At 29.0% G+C, this 22,886-nt stretch overlaps 1 protein-coding gene across 1 annotated transcript; it reads right to left on the reverse strand.

The window, feature by feature from the left end:
- Nucleotides 1-3,969: 3,969 nt before the first annotated feature.
- LOC123292243 (actin, clone 403-like) lies at nucleotides 3,970-8,506 on the reverse strand. The gene is made up of 3 exons (XM_044872819.1): nucleotides 8,431-8,506; nucleotides 5,882-6,040; nucleotides 3,970-5,003 (listed from the first exon to the last, which is right to left on the reverse strand). Exons 2-3 carry the CDS (start codon nucleotides 6,005-6,007, stop codon nucleotides 3,999-4,001), a joined length of 1,131 nt encoding a protein of 376 aa, XP_044728754.1. The 5' UTR covers nucleotides 6,008-6,040; nucleotides 8,431-8,506; the 3' UTR covers nucleotides 3,970-3,998.
- Nucleotides 8,507-22,886: the final 14,380 nt, after the last annotated feature.

Below are 22,886 nucleotides of genomic sequence, written 5' to 3' on the forward strand. Positions count from 1 at the left end.
AAAAATGGTTCTTGCTTTATTATTTTTATTTTTTTAAAATGTTTTGCCACTGAATAGTATTAACAAATTTTAGAAATGTGGATCCATGATGATACATTAAAAAATATTTCCACATTTAACTTTTTTGTAATTTGAATTCATTTATTGACTTATCCAAACTATTTTTATTTAATTTGTTTTTCTAATCTCCGTTATTGATTAATTTTCTCAGGCCTATTTTTCGAAAAATTGCAAATCTGTCGCGTATTATTAATTTCCGTCAAATGAACGTCGGAACTTTTCTTCACTCTCTAAAGTTAAATTAAATTCTTTTTGGATAAGTTAAAGAAATGAAAGCAGTATTATTTAATTATTTTTGTAATTGTTTATCACTTATTAGATCAAAAATCCTAATTTAAGAGAAAATGTAAGAAATAGAATTGAATTATAAAATCCAGTGATACTATTGATCTTGCGAGCTGTAACCTTGAAAATTTTAATTTCGATCGGTTTTCTACTTTCTCTCCATTTAGATAAATTACTGAAGTATCCAATTTTGAATTTTCCAAGTTGGTTTCATTTATTACCGTTTTGGAAATTAAACTTACATGCAGGACTGTGCTATAACTCTTTAATTTGAAAAGAGCATAAATGTAGTCTTGTTACTTGAGACTTACAAGGTTATTAGTTTTTCTGTAGCAAAATATTTTACACAACATGTAACGTTAATGTGAATCGAAAATTTAAGAAAAGGTAAGTTAACCAGCTAAAGAACAAACTCTCCAAGAATTGAATTTTGAAAAAAAAAAAATTTTTTTTTTTTTTTCGACAAAAATGGAAAGATTATACATAGGTTTTATAACAAAACTGTTTTTATTTTTTTCATGGTAATTCTAAAGTTACAGGCAGTTTTAAAAGAATTTTTCAAAGGAGAAACGAAAACGACCGACAAATAATTGTTTACAGTAATGTTTTACGAACATTTTTTTTGTCGGGCGTTTTCATTTCTCTTTTGAAAAGTTCTTTTAAAACTGTCTGTAACTTTAAAATTGTCATGAAAAAATAAAAACAGTTTTGTTATAAAACATATATATGATCTATCCATTTTTGTAAACAAAAAATTTTTGTTCAAAATCCAAATTTACTCTAGTGCTTGTATAGGAATTGAAAGAAAATCATAGGTGAGGATAATCAGCATAATGTCAGATTACATAATATCTAAGAAAAAATTATCACGGCCGTAGTTATAGCTACCACTGGGGAGAGAAGCGTACAAACCCATACGAGAAGATCCCCCAATTTTAAATCCACAAAAACCTTTTTAGGTTCACTCTCTCTTCACAGTTTTTAAGAAACCTAATTTTCCACGCATATTTTCACTAAAAGACGGAGGAAATTTCCGCTTATTTTTATTAAACAGGGGTTCGAATCACGCTAGTGAAAAAGGTTCAACTAATATTTTTTCAAAACTGTACAGTACAGTACATTTTAGAAATTTTGAGACCATTTCCTACATTTTTTCTCCGATTTAAATGAAAAATGATTTAAAAAAATAGTGATTTAAAATTGTCTTTCTTTTGATTAAATTTGTAGAAGGAAATAGTGATTTAAAATTGTTTCTTTCCTTGGTGGATGTATTTTTTTTAACAACTTGTAAATATTTAGAAAATAAATTATTATTATTATTTATTATAAACACTTATTAACAATATTTGTTAATGTTTATAATATGTTAGTGTGTATAAAAAAACACATTCACCAATATAATATTGAAAGAAAATAAGAAATATTGTGAAAAGATGAAAAGTCATGTAAAATAATAATATTGTGTATTTTTTTATCGGTGTATATTCTTCTGTACGAAGAGCAAAAAATAATAATGTTGAAATATTAATAAAAAAAAAAAGAAATCGAATAAAAAACTTCTATAATAAATTTTTGAATTTTTTTTCTTGACCCATTTAATAATAAGCGGGGAGCCCGTGACACTAAAACTACAGTTACACGGATTTCGATATTTCGCATATGAATTAATATTATTTAACGATGGGTACAATATGAACTAGGTGTGTCAGGATTTATCCTTGCAGAAATATTTTTATACCATATATTGAAAAAAAAATATATACCTTGAAATATATCAAAGTATACTAACTTTAGTAATTAGTCCATTTCCTGTTGTCCGTCTTTCTGTCTGTCATCACGATAACTCAAAAACGAAAAAAGAAGTTCGTAAATGAGCAACATAGGTCAATTGGGCCTTCTTCCAAGGACCCATCTCCTCCGCAGAACCCATCTTGTAAACCGTTAGAGATAGAACAAAAGTTAAAATGTAAGAAAAAATAAACAACTTTTGTTTGAAACATTTTTGTTTTTCAACTTGGCTTTCGAAAATATCACTGTATAGCCGTGAGGGCGCAAATTAGAAACAAATATTGTATAGTATGTATTATATGGGAATATCAGTCATGTGTGTGTGGCATGTGTGACTAGCTATCTCTCTTTACTTACATGACGTGAAAAAACAAACGATTGCGTAATAAACACTGTCTATACATGTATTTCAACAATTAACTTAGTCAATTGTTTGTTTTCACTTGTTTATATTTTTAATATATAAAAATATAAACAAGACAAAATATCTGTCACACCAATAAAAAATAAAAAAATTCTTGCAAAAAATATTTCAGCCAGGATAAATTCTGTATTGATTCATATGCGAAATTTTGAAATTCGTATAAGTGGAGTTTTACTGTCACGGGCTCCAGGGTTATAATAATCGTTGTGAGCGATAAGTCAACCCGACTTGCATATTTTATACAAGGGTAATGTATATTTAAACAAAACGTAAAAGCTAAACATCCCGATTATACAAACATATTAGTAATACAAACAAAATTGGATTAACATTGTAATTATTAGTAATATATTCGCTGTTCATTAAAATGTATCAAAAAGTACCATTTTGGCAATTTTGATAAACCAAGTATGCAATCCCACTAAATTTGGATCGTACTTGTCCCGAAAGTAAGCTCATAAGTGATGACTAGCGAAAAACTGACATTTTTGCATGTGTTATCAAAAAATTGAATTTTATAACTTAATGACGTCATCAGAATCCAAAAAAATTTTATTTTGCTTTATCACATTCAAATTTTAACCAATTTTGATAAACCAAGTATGTAGTCCTACTAAATTTGGGCCATACTTTTCCAATTTGTGGTCAAAATTAACCTAGCTCTAATAGCTTTCAAAAATGTGGAGCCCTGGTATTGAAATTAAGATCATAAGTGATAGCTAGCGAAAAACTGACATCGCAGCTTAAAAGAATGACCCAAAATTAGTGGATTCAAAAAAAATTACAATAAGATCGGATCAAATTTGCCTGCGGTATCAAAAAAACAAATATTTAACTTTATGACGTCATAAGAATCCAAAAAATTTAATTTTGCTCTATCACATCCAAATTTTATTCAATTTTGATAAACCAAGTATTAAATCCTACCAAATTTGGGTCATACTTTACGCAGCTCTAATAGATTTTAAGCATGTGGAGTTATGCTTATGGTCCCGGAAATAAGCACATAAGTGATAGCTATCGAAAAACTGACATCACAGCTGAAAAGGACAGCTGCAGAAAATTCAGCCCCTAGGGTGAAAGATAAGGGTTGAAAGTTTGTACGGAGTAGATTTTATTTTTGAGTCGATTTACTTGAAATTTTGTTTAACTAATCTATTACGATCTTTGCAATTTTACCTTTTTTTTGATTAAAAGAAATCATCGGAGATATCCTGATATATAATCCAGTTTTTCTCCAGTGGTTAATCCGACACTACATAAAAGTTAGAAAGGGTTATTTTCAAGGATTTCATAAACGAAAAATTTTTATTTTTTTATCAAAAGAAACAAATATTTATTTTTAATTTTTTTTCTATTTTATATAATAATAACCAAATAAATAAAAGCATAAAAAATATCTCATAAAAAAATCAACAAAAAATACATAAGTAATAAATATTTAAAAGCATTTACGATGGACAATTGATGGACCGGATTCATCATACTCTTGTTTCGATATCCACATTTGTTGGAATGTTGATAAACTAGCCAAAATACTACCTCCAATCCATACTGAATATTTACGTTCAGGTGGTGCAATTATTTTAATTTTCATTGTAGATGGTGCTAATGATGCAATTTCCTTTTGCATACGATCAGCAATACCTGGATACATTGTAGTACCACCGGATAATACAGTATTTGCATACAAATCTTTACGAATATCTACATCACATTTCATGATTGAATTGTAGGTTGTTTCATGGATACCACACGATTCCATACCCAAGAATGATGGTTGGAACATTGCTTCGGGACAACGGAATCGTTCATTACCAATTGTAATTACTTGACCATCAGGTAACTCGTATGATTTCTCTAATGAACTAGAACTGGCTGCAGTAGCCATTTCTTGTTCGAAATCTAAGGCAACGTAACATAATTTCTCTTTAACGTCTCGAACAATTTCTCGTTCAGCTGTTGTTGTAAAGGAGTAACCACGTTCAGTTAAAATTTTCATTAAATAGTCAGTTAAGTCTCGTCCGGCTAAATCTAAACGTAAAATTGCATGTGGTAATGCATAACCTTCGTAAATAGGCACGGTATGAGAGACTCCATCACCAGAATCAAGTACAATACCAGTGGTACGACCACTAGCGTACAAGGAAAGAACCGCTTGAATTGCAACATACATAGCGGGTGTATTGAATGTTTCGAACATAATTTGTGTCATTTTTTCTCTATTTGCTTTTGGATTCAATGGTGCCTCGGTTAAGAGTACGGGATGTTCTTCGGGTGCAACACGGAGTTCGTTGTAGAATGTATGATGCCAAATTTTTTCCATATCATCCCAGTTTGTTACAATACCATGTTCAATTGGATATTTTACAGTTAAAATACCACGTTTACTTTGGGCTTCGTCACCTACATATGAATCTTTTTGGCCCATTCCAACCATAATACCCTGAAAGAAAACATTTTGTTTATATTTAGAAAGGGATGCTTAAAAGAAAAAAACAGTGTTTTATTCAAAGGCAGTTGATATGATTATCTTCCCCCCTTTGTAAGACCATCTAGCGCAACGGATAAGCGCTTGTTAGATATTATTGCATAATTTTTTGCAATATTCATTCTCAGTCTTACTGGTTATGTAAAACAGATATGGTCAGGGCCCTTCGAAAGCGTTTTCGATAGCAAAATTGAAGCAAAACAATCAAGGGCTTTGAATCACGACTATTGCAAGAGCTGTCTCAATAAGCAGCATAAAGAAGCAACATTCTTTTCAAAAGAATAGGTCCCATTCTCTGCCACTGTCCTCTCTTGGCTATGAGAAGACTAGCCTATTTAGGTCAGCCAGTGTTTAATGATCTCTGATTTAAAATCTGTTGACAAAACTCTTTTGCTGTTCTTGAACAGCTTCAAATAGTTTATGGGGTAATGAATGGCTGGGGACGAGTCAATGCTCTTTTAGAAATCACAAACGGAAAATGGACCTTTTTTTTAAATGTCAGGAGTGACCATCTAATTAATCGGTCGATAAATGTCCGCAATATTTGCTTCCCTTTTTAAAATACTTTGGATACCTAACTCTAACTGCATTACTCTACAGAAGAAAATGAGGGAAACGTGCACAAAATTGCAATATTGTATCGAACTCAGTAACTTAAGCTGCACTAATGGTTTGTAAGATTGAAAGATTTGATGCACTTGCGATTATTTTAACTAACGGTTAAAGCATGCCCCAAATGCAAAAGATCCGCAGAATTTTTTTTTCAATTCTTGATTATTTATTTTTCACTTTGGATCAGCAAACATTTCAAGGCAGTTATCTATGTTACCTACCTGGTATCGTGGTCGTCCAACAATACTTGGAAATACGGCACGTGGTGCATCATCACCAGCGAAACCAGCTTTGCACATACCAGATCCATTGTCAACAACGAGTGCAGCTACATCATCGTCACACATTTTGATTGATTAATTGATTAGTTGAACGTTTAACTAAACAAAAAAAATAAAATTTCCTAATCAATTAATAAAGTATCAATAGATCAACTATTAATTAACCCTACAAATTAATAATTTATTTTATTACTAACAAGTGTTTATTTATTATAAGTCTGAAAACACAAGAAAATTTCAAAATGTAGACACCAAAAATATGTGTTTAAGAAATCTATTTAACATTAATAAAACTTGAACTTATCCATAAGTGCGGGATAGGCACTCTTTTTTTAAGTTCTAAGATACTTAGCTAAGAAAAATGAAACTTTTTAGAAAAAAATGGATTTTTTTTTAAACAGATTTACTATTAATCAATACTTTTTGTCTTCTTCAATACTTTTTGTCTTCTTTCTTTTTTAGTTAAAACAAAAACTACCAAAAAGTAGTTTTATCCTATTGTTTTAGATAAAATTTTTCGTACAAGAGATGGTATAAAGTCGAAAGTCACCCATCTGGTAAAAGAGATATTTTTTGTGAAATTTAATTAATATATAAACACGCCTAACATAGTTTTTTTTTATCGAAAAGTATTCATGGCTGTTTTTAATTAAGTTAATTTTAATCAATGTTTTCCATGAGCAGTTTTTTGCAGGAAAGCCTATACCATTATTTTTTTTATTACATTATCTTTCTTCTGATACCAATTTATATTGGTTAACTGATCGGTGTAGATCTGTTCATACTATTTGAACAAGTAATTCAATATAGGTAACCTACACCGATCTTTTAACCAATCGAAATTGGTATCAGAAGAAAGATAATGTAATTACGAAAATAATAATATAGGCTTGCCTGCAAAAACACATTCATAGAAAAAATGGATTAAAATTAATTTAATTAAAAATAGCCTTGAACACTTTTCGAAAGAAAAAACTATGAAAGGCGCGTTTATTAATCATTAAAATTTCATTAAAACAATGTCTCATCTGGTTATCAGATGGGTGAAGATCGACCTTATACCGTCTCTTGGACTGTTTAAAAAAATAGGATAAATGTCGATGCATCGACATTTATCCTATTTTTTTAAACAGTCCAAGAGACGGTATAAGGTCGATCTTCACCCATCTGATAACCAGATGAGACATTGTTTTAATGAAATTTTAATGATTAATAAACGCGCCTTTCATAGTTTTTTCTTTCGAAAAGTGTTCAAGGCTATTTTTAATTAAATTAATTTTAATCCATTTTTTCTATGAATGTGTTTTTGCAGGCAAGCCTATATTATTATTTTCGTAATTGATGGCTCAATAATTTGAAGATCATCGATACTTTAAATTCATACAAAATTCTGTAGTTTTAGAAAATTAAACATTAAAGTTTTGACTCTATTAGGTGCAAGTCGAAAGTTTTAGTCGGAAAATCTCAAAATTTGTTCGAAAGTTTAAAAACTGATGCCTATTTGTAACCTTAGACATAAAATTCTAGACAAATTAAATGTAAATTCATTAATTTTTTATTGACTAAAATTTTCTCTTATTCATTAGTTTTAGCTGCTTTTATTTAAAAAATGTTGTTTTCATCATTAAAATCCCAAGTTAAAATTAAAATGTCATAAATAAAAGAGTTTGAGATGCTGACTTATGTTTATATTTAATATAGTCCTCATAGCTTATCAATCTGAGCGTTTCAATTTTCTTTTAGGAATAAGATCAGCGTCGATTTAAAAAAAAAAAAAGAAAGTATTATATACTGAAGTTCCTCCAACTGAAACTATTGGTAAGCGTATTCCATTTCATCAAATTTTTCACAGAGTTTTAAATTATATATTTACAGTTGATTTTTGTTAGGAAATTCTATCATATTAGAGTGATTTAATATTTAATAAACAACTTTAAATTATTTGCGAAATACGCCCTCAGTTAAGCTTATCCCAAATTACTTCACTAAGAAATTTCCATTTTCCATATACAATTGGATATGTCTTTGCAATTCCATTGACCTATATTAGTCCATCGGTATATTTATGAAATTTTGCAAACAATCGACCGGACAACTTAATCTCACTGGCTCTAGTATTGCCAAAAACTTAATTACAATTTTTATTATTTTAAAGCACATCCATTTGTACATGTCAATGTAAATTCCAAAAGAAGCACAAAAGAATATAATTTTATTTTGTTTAAATAAAAAAAAAACACAAAATATTTAATTAATTGAATTATCATTTTTCATATTTAATTAATTGAATTATCATTTTTCACAAGAATAAATTTTGCGGTGTTCTCATATCTTCTTGAATAAACATTCTTGTTACGTTAATTATTAATTTAATCACTACGGAACGTTTTAATTAGCACCAATTATAGAATATAAAATCATGAAACCGTTGCACAAAAATTACTTTTTTTTTGAATTAATTATTAATTCTTTTAAATATAATTTTTTACCTAAGACTAGATGATCACACTAGATGATGTTTTGATAATGTTTTAATAACCGTGATATACCGTTTTTATATATGAATCCCTACCTCCATGATTCTTCTATAATTTGTGAATGCGATCAGAGAAATACCTAAATGCAAAAAAAAAAATATATATAGATATATAAAATTTTTCATTGTAAAAATAATTAATTGCATGTTATCGGGAAAAAATTAATAATACTAAGTTTTGTATGAAAAACATTTGGGTTTCTAAATTAAATGAGGTGGAAAAGTATCTTAAAATTTTTAATTATTTAAAATATTATCGACTTTCAGATATCACCCACAGTATTCATGTAATTAATGCTCTATTTTTATTATATTATAAATTTACATTTATAAACCATAAGCCCATGCTGAAATTTTTCGGGTGAAATGACCCCCCCAGGAAACATGTTGAAAAGATGCTATTGTATGTAAAAGTAAGTTTAAGCACCCTTTAACACGTAAGGCTTCGAAAATTGACGTGAGGTCAACAATTTTTTTTAACTTCCGATACCATTTATTTCTGTATGGTATTTACGTAATTCGTTTCGAATACCTATGTAGGAGTTAGTATCCAGAAACGCCAAACATATTTGCAAAGGTGAGACACCAAGGCTTGTGACATTCATATTCTCACCTGTACTTACTTGTACCGCACAAAACTAACACCATGGTGCTTACACTTACTTTTACAAATAGAAGCATCTTTTTCAACATGATTCCTGGTGGGTTATTTCAGCCGAAAAATTTCAACATGAGCTTGTGATCTATTACTTTGCATGGCCAGTGCGAAAATAATATTAGTTAATTTTCAAGATATGATACTACTATGGCCGCTGAATAGCAAAAAATCTTAACATATTTTGGCAACTTGTTATTTTTCAAAATATTCATTCAAAGGCGATTGACATAATCATTTTATACTTTGTTTATATGGAGTGTATATCAAGGTATACTAATGTTAGTCCCAAGTTTTTAACGCTCAGAAATATTGATAATACGAACAAAATTTTGATATAGGTGTTTATAAAATCACTTAATTAGTCCATTTCCGTTTGTCCTCCCGTTTGTAATACGATAACTCAAAAGCAACAGAGTAAGCTGAAATTTTTTAGCGTGCTCCAGATGTAAAACGTGAGTTTGAGCTAGTAAATGATTAACATACATGGTAAGAAATACACGGCCTTTACTACAATGCTGGTATGGTAGAGAGACAATACACGTGGATAAGTTGTTTCTTTAAATACAGCTTGAAACCATTAAGATAAAATCTACTTTTGACTTAAAAAAAGCCTTTGATATTTTTGGAAGCTACGATTCCAAACACAAATAACATGCTTTTATTTTCTCGGAAACTCTTTAAAAAAGTAACCTATTACTTAAATATAAATAAATAAAAAACATTTTTTTAATAATAAATTAAATGCAAATAATTATGGTGGAAGTGTAAGGTACATTCAATTTACGTGACAAGTGGATATATTGAGTGTTGTGATATGCGCTTCCACCATTATGGAGATTATGTTATAGATCTTTACATTCAGGTATGTTTTCATTAAAAGTATTAACGTTTTAAGGTAAAGAATGTCTGTAAATCCTACACTTTTTTTACAGAATGAAATAAAATTTTGAGTAAATGTTAAAATAACCGTTTCCTTGAGATTTTCTTAATTCAAAATTTCAATAGTACAAGAAACGGTTTATGGTCAAACTTCACCCATCTGATAACCAGATGAGACATATTTTTATGAAATTTTATTTATTTATAAACACGACTATCTCAGTTTTGCAGGCAATTTAAATTATCTTTCTTCTGATACCAATTTCAATTGGTTAACAGATCGATGTAGATCTGTTCATACCATATGAACAGATAAGTCAATATAGATAACTATACCGATCTGTTAACCAATCGAAATTGGTATCAGAAGGAAGATAATTTAATTACGAAAATAATGGTATATGATTGCCTGCAAAAATGCGTGCATGGAAAAAAATTCATCAAAATTAATTTAATTAAAAATAGCCATGAACACTTTCCGAAAAAAAACTATGATAGGCGTGTTTATAAATCAATAAAATTTCATAAAGACTATGTCTCATCTGGTTATCAGATGCGCAAAGGTCGACTTTATACCTTAGACTATTAGCCTGCCAATTTAAAAAAACATTCGTTGTCAAAGTTGGAACTTTTTGCATGGGTTAAAATTAAATGGGTACCAGTTGACTAAAACTAACACATCTTATTGATACATTAATTTTAGACAAATTTTTTGGTGCCAAGGAAACAGTTTCTGTCCGTGTTATTATAAAACTAACATAAATAACTACTTATAAATTTGTAGCTGTGTGTGTGTATTTGTATATGTATACATACAATGTCTTAATATTAAATACAATAACATACTTGATGTGACAAATAGTGTATATCAGCATGTTATCGTAGTGTATGAATTTGACTATAATGGACATTTTACCTTAATTAACTTACACATTTTTCTCAAAACTACTGTCTTTCAAATCATGGCGATTATTTCAACGCCAATATGCTTAAGATACAAAAAGGTGTTGTTTTATTCCTGGTTCCAAGTCCATACGTCCATAATGGACGTATGGTGAAAAATAAACTCAATGTAAAATACATTAACACGAATATATAAGGAACACAATTTTTTTATCTAATATGATAAATTTGAATGCATAAAAATAAATTTTTTACCTAATATGGTTTGAAATAATGGTCGGTATTTTTTTAAGGTTTATAGGATATCTGACGACGTATTAAGAAAAAAATTGCAGAGAAAGTGATTGGAGACCAAACATAGACAATACAGGCTCTCTTAATATAGCCGTGCATATTTAACTTTAATGGTATTAAACAGAATGAAAATGAATCATTTTGATTCTATAAAGTTCTGGTTTTATAAATTTAGTTTTGGAACATCCATCAAAATACACTTGAAGAATATAGACAAGGAATTAAATATTTTGGCCAATCTTATTTTGCAAAAGGCTAGATTATCTTATCCTCTAGAGATTCAAATTAATCGAAATAATTTTGTGTCCGTTCGAAAGAAATCTTACGTTGGGCTTATTATCTTTGGTTCAATAATGTAAAAAAAATTCGTAGCGCAAGAGCGGCGCCCTCAGAGATTGAAAAAGTAATACATTTTTTTTTAAATCGAATATTGCATTTTTAGTTTTCCAAGAATTTTTATTTCCAAAAACTAAGCGTCAAGAGAAAAAATCACGAGTGTACTTTTTTGTTTAAAACTGATTAAAAAATACAATAATATTTCAAAATTTTGTATTTTGCGCAATGCAACAAACCCCTCGCCATTCATCCTTTTTCTAATTGTCGCAAGTACTTCTCGATCTAAAAACCTTAGGTTTTTATAAACCATCCTTTAACTGAAATACTTATATTTTTAGTCCACGTATAAATGCCAAATAGAATTTAATATCGCAGCTTCGCCCCGAAATTATAAACAGAAATAAACCCTTTTTTCAATAGACTGTTACTGAGCATGTACATAAAATCATTTATGTCTCATCTGGAATGGCAACTTAATATAACGAAACGTACCTAATTAAAATTTCGTACCTAAAAGAAAAGACGAAGACATCGCCTGTAATGTTGTGACGACATCGCACTATAATTCCGTCTCTTTATTGCTTCAATGTTACAAAACATTTTCCCGAAAGCATACGATATTTTTTTCGAATCAACTAGTTGGTATTACTCTCCATGTCTCCAATGTATCTCTGCCTAAAAGAGCGTAGATCCGTAGCAGCATTTTTTCGGGAAAGAAAGACAAATAAATAGGCAAATAAGTAAATTAATAAACAAACTGACATTGAGAAATATTAATAGATATTTATTTATATAATTCCATAATTAAACTAACTCTGTATTAAGTATTACTATAACTGTTATACCATTTATGGTCTTAATAAATTCTTTATTTAATATGATTATTAATTAAAAAATTTATTTATTATGATTATTACATTTAAAGATTAAAAAAAACAAACTTTTAACAAAAAAAACCGACTTCAAAAGAAAAACTTTTCCAAAACAAATTAATATGCACTAAAAAGTAAAAAAATAACGATAATATAATTATTTTTACTTTTGGAGTCAGTGTCAGCCAAGGAAACAACTCTGGCAGAACAGTTTGCTAAATTAGCTTGGCTGACACCGACTCCAAAAATAACAATAATTTTTACTTCATTATATTATCGTTATTTTTTTACTTTTTAGTGTATATTAATTTGTTTTGGAAAAGTTTTTCTTTTGAAGTCGGTTTTTCTTTTTGTTTAAAGTTTTTATTTTATTTTGTGATTTTTAATGAATCTGAAGTACACCAACTAATTTGTCACTAAAAAAAGAATCATCGGAAAGAATTGTCGTGCGTAATTAATGCAAATTTAAGACTTTTATGGTTTTCTCATGGATGCCGTTGTCAGAACTGGACCAAAATGGGACCACACGGGAAGCATCAGCTTTCAAATAGATAAAAATCGGTTCACCCAGTCGAAAGTTCTGAGGTAACACACATAAAAAAAATTCAGTCGGATTGATAACCTTCTCCTTTTTTGTTTGAAGTCGGTTAACAAATGTACTACATTTGTGTAATTTAAATATTACTTCTTTTTTATCTTTATTCGCATGCAATAAACCTATTTTGGAGACCCTTTGCTTTAAATAATTTTTTTTAACGCACATGATTTTGCAATAGACTTCCCATAGGACATTTCTTGCATCGAAATAAAGATAATTTCGGTGGAAAAACATATCGCCTATTTTTTTCGTCTTATTTTCCTGAACTATTTTATTAATTGCTTAAAATATCCAAGAAGTGGAAAGATACACACAAAAGATCTGTAGACAAAAAAACCGCATAAAAAGGGCTACTAGGAAAAAGTTTGGTTGAATTATCACGAATTGACTTTTTTCTTTTCGCATTACAATATTTATCAAACTAATAAGCACTACTTTTTCCAGGGATTTACGTTCCCTTAATTTGCAATCCAGAGATTTCAATAAAATTTAATTTGGATTGAATTGGGCTTAAGAAACTTTAATGAAGATTTCTTGTCCTCTCAAAAAAACTTATTTTGATGTATTGAAATAAATATAAGGGCAATTTACATTTTAACATTTGAATGAATACAAAATTTTACTAATAATGCAAATGAAAGAAAGCTATTAAAGAAGAAAGTAGATATAATTTTTTTTTTTTTCGTTAAATTTGACGTGATAGTCAAACCAAGTGTTTTATGTAGGCAGACACACAGTAAGATATTTGAACATGAAAAGGTACAAAGAACATAATAGCATATACGACACATAACTTTACGCTAGGGTTTTAAAACTATGCAAATTGAATGTAAGTAGGTATTTTATAAAAACATTTTAAACAACAACACAAAAATTATCATTACGCAGTGATGCGAATTCGAAAAATAAAAAAATCAAAATTATTTTTTATGATTTGAAATTTAAAATATACAATCTATAGAGTGTTAATTGTGGCACGGTCGTCGCTTCAATCGCTTTTAATTGCCAGGCTCTCTTATTTTATTCATCAAATATAGTATCCGTTTAGTATTCATGAGTGATTTTTTGGTATTCCATGGTGTGGATACTAAAACTCTGTAACTCATAATTTGTTGTTGCTCTTTCAAATCGAACTCTCAAATTTCAAATCTTCACTAACTATAGCTATAACTAATAACAATGTAATAAAATCATCGAAGTCAATTTTACCTACTTCTGATTATCCGATTAGCTTGAAAATTTGCACACGTATCAAGTTCTAATTACAAACTTTATATTAGAATGCTGACCAAGATCAACAAGACAAACGATCGGTAATCTTATCCGCTTCTCTTGCGGAAGGTCGTCGGATCGAAACCCATTCACGTTATTAGAATTTTATTTTATTCTACTTTGTTACTGAGCCCTACTCAGACATACCTACGACTAGCAATGTAAAGAAGAAAATTCTAAGCAGGCAGCCTGTTTTTCCTGTCCTTGTTACATCTTCTTTATTCCTTGATCAAATTCTATGATTTATCCCTCATTTTCAAGCTTTTCGTGCTGCCTAATGGCGAAAAATAGATTTAGGCTCTACAAATGTACCACTTAGGAAAAAACAGTGTAGAGAAATAACATTAAGATTTAATTTTGTTCAGTATGTAATTTGTACATCATATCTGTAATAAAATTGCCTGTAAATAAAAAGAAAGTAAAATGCTATACTTATACAGGATGAGTCGGAAGGAATGCACCAAGCTCCAGGAATGTCTTCTACACGTGGAAACAATGTAAAAAAACACAAATGTTGTTATCCGATTTTAATGTTTTTCTTCGGTGGGTGGAGTCAAGATTGTCAATTACACCCCATGTACTTTATTAAAGGAAATTTTGTGCAGTACAACTTGTTCTGAAGTTATTTCAACAAATATGTGACGGTTTTCATAGTATCTCTGCATGTGTAAGAAGACACTCCTGTATATTATTTAACTAGCCTGTTTTTAGCCACGGGTACCCTACTGCGTTATTCCACACGGATCGAACTAATTGTATATATTATAAACACTTACCCAGGTCAATACTTTGATATTCTGTACTTTACAGAATATTAAAACAATTAACTTCGTTAGTTGTATTTAAATCGATTTTAAATAAGTTTTCTCTAAAATTATTTCTGCTTAATGTATTATCAATAATGAAAAAGAAAATGAAATTATAATTAGATAATTTTTTTTAGATAATTAATTGTTTTATTAGAATATATATGTATATTATTTTTATTAATTAATTCATAATAAATTTACATTAGTACATTACTATACATAGATAGATTCATAAGATAGCAATAGGTACGCATATTATAATTATTTTCCAAATCACTAAAAATAATTATATTGTCTGTCTAATGTGCATCTAATTATTAAAAATTTTAATTATGCATATTATTAATAAGAAAGTGAAACATATTATTTATATATATATATATATATATATTGTTCAATTTTCTTTTAATATTTTATGTTTTATAATACTGAAGTTTTTTTGTTTTTTTATTCTATGGCTCCAAGATAAATAGTCTGAATTTTTGATGTTATTCTAGGCTTTCTGAATAAATCTTCATTCAGAAGCGAATTAGTAAAAATCTATGAATAAAAAGCTTTATTTAGTTCTTTAGTTTCAAGTTCTTTATATCTTAGAACCTATAAAATCGCGTTGGTTGTTCGGAGCAGTTTTCCGACTCGAGATATCGTTGTTAAATAAAAAAGTTGATGATAAACTAACAAAAAAAAACACTTTTCTAAATTCCCAGAATACATCGTTAATAACGTACTTGCTCTATTTGGAACATTTCCAGTGTTCAAATTAATCAAATGGCTTAAAAACGAAAATTTATTGTAAAAACTGTTGTACAGTTCTAGCCTATTTTAAAGCGCAACTTAGTGGTAGATTTATCAATATTCTGAAAAGACGGAGCCTATCGTAGTAAATTTTAGGGGCGACTGTGAAATCTTCATATATACAATTTTTACTTGGGTACATATCTCCGTTGGGTGCGTAGTCATGGTATGGGGACAATCAAATCGACGCCAACGTTTGCAGTGGATTTAGGCGTAAAAGGAGGATCTGTTAACACTAATTTTCAATTCCTTGCATATGTAAAACGTAAAGTTAAAATTATTGAAAAATACCAATTAATTAAACTTGTTGCATTGGAAATTGGGAAAATAAGATACGAAATTGCATGAATAATATTTTTTTAATGTAAATTAACATAATTACTTATTTAAATTTGTTAGAAAATATTATTCAATTTCTAATGTAAACCATATGTGAAATCCATAGAATTATATGTCCATCCATAGAATCATAAGATGATTACAACTCTTCCAACTTTTTGATATCTCAGAAACGGTGGTTCTGACAAAAAAAGTATCGAGACATTTTTTATATTTATATGGTCTACAATTTTTTTCGGAACAAATTTTATGATCAAACTTACCGTTTTGCTGAAAATCGCGAAAATCCCGTTTCTTGGGCTTTTCAGATTTCATTTATAATGCTGTTTTGAACAATCCTACCAACTTTGAGCTGGGTGCGAATTTTTGTACCTTCACTACTATTTTTTGGGTTAATTTGACCGAATAATTAAAAGTTTTCAAAACTGTGGAGTATTGATTCTGACATTTGGTATATGTTTGAATAGTAGCTAGAAAAACGAACACCAAAAATGCTAATATGCCCATGCTTGGTTCGGGTGGCTAAGATTTGGAAAACTTTAAATACAACGATCATTATATTTTATTAATAGGGCTTCGCAAATAACATGTAAAATAACATTATAACACTATAGACATAACACTTATAAATTCCACTAAGTTAATTTCTGTGCCTAATAATATTTTTTTATATAATTAATTAATAAATTAATTAATTAATTCTTAAGAATTAAATTAATTCATTTTTAACATACACCAGAAATTGATTTATTTTAAAAATTTCTTCTTTATATAGACAGAAAAAACCAGATTGCCAAAATTGTGACTTACATATTCCTCGAACTTGTAAGGGACATTCCGCTATACTTCCATAAATAGTATATTAGTTTAACGAGACCATTTATATTTTACTGAAAACGGGATTTTATCAAAAATCGTGTATTTTCTTCCGATTTACGAGATCAACATAAATCCTCCAAAGGTAAGTAAATAAATTGAACATTTCCGAGCAGCATTTATTTTAAATTATTTGAAGGATATGTTGAAATTTTTAATTATTGAAAATTTTTGTTATATAAAACATTAAAAATACATATAAATATTATCAAAGATAAAAAAGGAGAACTCTAGGATATTTCGAAATAAATTTCGATTTTTGCACCAATTTGTACGCAGTCCGCCACCAAACTAGCAACGAGTAACATACACAATGAGAGTAATTTATATTAGCTAATTCATACTGCTGATGACTACTTGGTAGTTGAAATACGTATTTATATATTTACAGTATTATGAATCGGTGATATAGTCTCCCGACTTTTCGGAAATTTAAAGTGATAACCCTTGCGTTTGCTTGACCTTGTACATGTGCTCTGTAAACTACCGGATACACAATTTTTATCTGCCACATATAAGCTACTATTCTATGTGCTATACTATTCTATTGAAGCTACTACCACTAATCTTTCCTATTACAATTTTCGAAAAACAATACTCCTCCATCAAAACTTACATTTAATTCTATTATAAATTATCCAATGTTACAACTCTTAATTAAAAACGGGACAGTTCTTCATCCCGATTTTGAGGACAGTGGAGCGGTGTATCAAAACAAGAGACAGTCCTGTTCAAAACCGAACCTTTGAATACATTATACAGCGTGTATACTTAAGATGGCTCCACATGGAAAAATTTTTTTTTGTAATGTTTACGACAAATAGTTATTCTTTATACAAATCTCTACTTTCGTTATCTATTTCAGGGTATTTCTCTACAGGATCTTAATATTTTCGAAAGAAGAAATTTTTACAAAAACTTTTTTTCGTAAACCTTATAATAAATAATTTTAGCCTACTTAAGTAGGCACGTTGTTTATTGTACTTTGGCCAGAAGATGTCTACGGGAACATTTTCGAATTATAAAAAGTTGTTGAATTACTTAAAACTATATAAATATACCTACATGGTATTTTTGTTAAATGTAATACAATTGTTAATTTGCGAATAAACCCAATTTACATTAAAAAATTAAATTTATTAGAGCATTGTGGATTACATAGGTAAGTACTAAGTACATATATACATAAGTATACTTAAGGCACTTTAATGTATACATACGATGGTCTATGACTATGTACTGCGTACTGTGTGTGAGCTAGTAATTCTGTGACTAATTAATTATTTGTTTACATGTAATATACTCCAGTAAGCGTGGCTAAAACCTCTAAATTCTTTTCTATAGCTCCGATTGACCTGAAAATTTGGGATTAAGCTATGTTCAAACGGAATCGATAGAGCGATGAATTTTAAGCAAAAAGTGTCATCGAAGAATATTTCGAAAAGTCAATACGTTCTAAGTTATTGACGATTGAAATTTGGAGTATTTAACATTAAATAAATGAAAAATTTGGCGTTTTTAGAAAAAAAAATATCATACACTTTTCGAATGGCCTAATTGGTAGGGCGCATGAAATGAATCCAAGAAGTCTGGGTTCGAATCCTGGTTCGATCGTATTTTTTCATTTCTCTTTAATTAAAATATCGTATACTTGATTAAAAGTAAACAAAAAGTAATACAATAAAAAAACTTTGAAAATGAAAAAAGTTTCAAGTCATTTGCACAAAAATTAACGGAGTTATAATGAAAAGAAGGTTTCTCTTACTATTTTTTATGTTTTATTCAGCACAAAAACTGATAAATTTGCCACGAGAACTAAAATTAATGCTTGCCACTTTCCAATTTACTTTATTTAGGTAGGTACTGATAACATGCTCAAAAAGTTCAAGCCGTTTCGGATAGATATTTTTTGAAATATTGGATTTAAATGGGAAAAATTTTTACGAATAAAACAAAAATATGTCTTTATCGTTAAATAACGAGAAAAATAATTAAGTTACAGTTCAATTTTTAATTTTTATAACATGTATATATGAAATATACATAGTATATTAAGTTTAGTCCCAAGTTTGAAACACTTAAAAATATTGATGCTACAAAAAAAATTTTGGTATAGATGTTCATAGAATCATCTAATTAGTTCATTTTCGGTTGTCCGTCCATCCGTCCGCCCGTCTGTCAACACGATAACTCAAGAACGAAAAAAGATATCATGCTGAAATATCATTTTACAGAGCACTCAGGACGTAAAAAGTGAGTTCGAAATGAGCAACATATGTCAATTGAGTCCATAGGTCATAGGTCATTTTTTAAATCATGAGAATGAATGAAGAGAGAATGAATTCGTAAATAAGCAAAATAGGCCAATTAGATCTAGCAAACCGTTAGAGATAGAACAAAAGTTTAAATGTAAAAAATGTTCTTTATCGAAAAATAAACAACTTTTGTTTGAAATTTTTTTTTGTAAACATCACTGTTTACTCACGAGTGCACATATTAGATGCAAATTTTATAGTATGTATTAATATGGGATTATCAGTTACGTATGTGTGACATGTATAGGTACATGTGTAATGTGATAGAGTAATCAACACTGTCTATACTTGGTATTTCAACAATTATCTCAGTCAATTGTTTGCTTTCACTTGTTTCATATGAATTTCTTAAATATTCATATTTTATAAAATATTGGCCAAAAACGCAATATCTTTTTTTTCACCTTTGATTGTTTATAGCTTTTACAATTTTTTATATGCAAAAAAAATCTTCCGGCACATTTTTCTCGACATTATTCTGAATCCAACGAGCTATTACACGTATTTTTAAGACCATTATCTCTATATTTCACCAATTTGAACTTGTTGACTAGACTATAAGAAGATAATAGAAATATTATGATCATTGGAAAGTTGTGTCCGCTTATCTTGGAATAACACCTTGGAACATTTTTATATACGTATAAGAATGATTTTTTGTTGACTTCAAGTTGAGACACAGTAATTGAAATAAATACCACGATACTCGAAATAAAATTGTATATTAAGAAATTCTATTTTAAAATTATTATTAAAAAACATACAACAGACTTACGTTTCGCTACATACCAATATTTCAATTGCAATATAACCATCGTCAGTAGTTAAATTTATTTACATAACACATTTACAAACATTCTTTACAAAGTTAAAAATGAAGATGTAAAAAATTAAATACCATCAGAGAATAATTTCCTATACATTTAAATATTTCATATAAAAAGAAAATTTGACGTAATAAAGCTTGTCTATTATTCCTCTCTCCTCATTTCATATTCATCGATATTATTCTTCGGGAATCATAAGTAGGTGATACATCGTTTCTTCACTGAATCAGCTTTTACAGTATGACTATCTCTGCAATAGCTCTTATCATAATGATTGAAAAGAACTCGCAAGACACAAATCCAATAGGCTGCAGCCTATATAAAAGTCCTACGAAATGAGTTAAGTTTTGAGTTTGCAAGATGTTGTCATTCAGGCTCGTAATAACTTGGGTTTGATTTAAGGTGCACCCGAATATCTGATATGGAAACATAATTTCAAATCAAATCGTTATTTCTAATTTGCAAATAATCGATCTTATTTTGGCTCGTTGTAGCTGATAGATTCAAGTCAAAAGAGTGGAGGTTGTCAAAATTGAATCAATTTGATCATAAATTCGGGAACAGCGACTTTAAAATCTCCCTTACATGCCTTAAAAAGGTTTAAATTTTCAGAAAAATGATATTTTTAATGTCGGGGTACTCCTTATATGGACTTAAAATGGGAGGGGATAAAAATTAAACATTGTAACATAAAATTCGAGATCAGCGACCTAAAGAATCTCTTGATACGTAATTAAAGGTCATAAATTGCAAAAAAATGGTATTATTTTTTTAAGTCTACTTTTGTGGGCTAAACGAGGGAGAGGGGTAACAGCAACTCAAAAAGTCCCCTTATACGTCATTAGAAGTCTTAATTTGCAAAAAAAATTATCTATTTCCTTTTTAGACTCTTTCAGACCCCCGAAAGAGAAGGGGAGATTCATGAAGGAGTTTATTAATAAAAATATCTTAAATTTTGGGTTACTTTATCATTTTGACCTTTTTAAAATCATTTAAAATTTATCTGGCTTACTTAACGATATACCTAAGCCCCAATGGCGCAGGGGCTATAACTAAAAAGTTACGCTTTAACCATATAGACTTTTTTAGAATAATTTTCTAAAGCCAATGCAAGTCGATAGACCCAGCAAACAAGTTTATTGTACTATTTGGGACGGAATCTACATATTCAGAGAAATACATACATTTATTGCAATAATTTAAACCAATAATAAATAAATAGTATTAAATGTTATTATTGCATCGCATCGTCTAAAACACTTTATAATTGTTATATTTATTGTTATTTCCTAGTTATTTTTTTCTACTTTAATTATTTTAATGGCTAATTGTAAAAATAATTATAAAATATTTATTACTATTATGTTTTTTTTTTTATATAAACTGTATATGCATATCGATTCCCGCCAAATGTACTTAACGAAAATTATATTTTTTTATATTTATTTTATTAAATCGATATAAGTAATCCACGATAAAGCTCAGTTTTTCATTATGGTTTCAATAAAAAGATAAATTTTAAAGTAACCTCTAAACTACAATATAACACGTGCAGTCCGCCACCAAATTAGCAAAGAGTAACATGCATAATAATGAGTAATCACTAGCTAATTCTTACTGATGATGACTACTTGGTAGTCGAAAATACGTATTTTAAAAATACAAAAAACTGATCTAGGAAATTGGGGCAAAAATCGAAAATTGTTTCTAAACCTTATACTTAAGTAAATAAGCAACATCTTCGACGTGAATTACATATTACTACAGTTTTAGAGAGATCTCGACAGTTGAAAGTTTTTCTCCTTTTTCGTGACGGTTTAAAATATTAAAATATAAAATCCAATAGTTCTTTTTTAAATGCCGGGAGTAGGGTACTTCTATCTCACTTTATGAACATAAATCAAAAAAGCACAAGTGCGAATGAAGATGATCATAGACAAACATTTTCCAGAGCCTCCCATAAAAATCAACTGTCGAGGAGTCGATTCCTGGGCCAGACTGTTTTTTTCGATTTTATTGCCTCGATTAAGATTCAGACATTATTAACGGTGTGTAAAATAAACAATCGCACACGAGAGTGTATAAGGGTAAGATATTATAAACTATATTTTATACAGGATGCCCGTGACTTGGTGGTCATAGCTTAAGAGTGTATTCTCTGAACAATTTTAAGTCAAAAGTAGCTTACATTTAGGAGATATGGGCACTATTAAATTTAACCACAAAAGTAAAGACTTTGTTGAGTAAAGTAGTTATTAATTAAAAATTTGCATACAAAAGCTATAGTTGATGTAATTCTGCACATTTTCGTTATTTATTCAACTTTTTAGCATCAAAATTGGCTGAGTATGCCACTTTTAAGCATATTAACATTAAAAGAATTCTCTCAGGTGCTAACTATTTTTACATTATTAAAATTTGTAGACAATATATAGTGCTGGGAAAAAGATCTCTCAAATTATTTTATTTCTTTCAAACGATTCAAGACAAAAGGGCTGAAATTCCCCCGTTCCATTTATTAAAAAAAATACTTTGCTTCCCTTACGAGGGCTTTGTGAGCGTTATACACTTGTTAAAATATCCGTATTTTGTCTTGAACCGTTTAAAAATAATTTATAAGTATTGCGGAACATTTT

This window comes from Chrysoperla carnea, chromosome 2 (assembly GCF_905475395.1).
Source record: "Chrysoperla carnea chromosome 2, inChrCarn1.1, whole genome shotgun sequence".
Taxonomy (NCBI): Eukaryota; Metazoa; Arthropoda; class Insecta; order Neuroptera; family Chrysopidae; genus Chrysoperla; species Chrysoperla carnea.

What these genes read in the sequence shown, in the direction of transcription:
- LOC123292243 (XM_044872819.1), bottom strand. Translation starts at nt 6,007, where the DNA reads ATGTGTGACGATGATGTAGCTGCACTCGTTGTTGACAATGGATCTGGT. An exon ending in TTGGACGACCACGATACCAG is followed by an intron (nt 5,004 to 5,881) that starts GTAGGTAACATA and finishes GTTTTCTTTCAG; the next exon opens with GGTATTATGGTTGGAATGGG.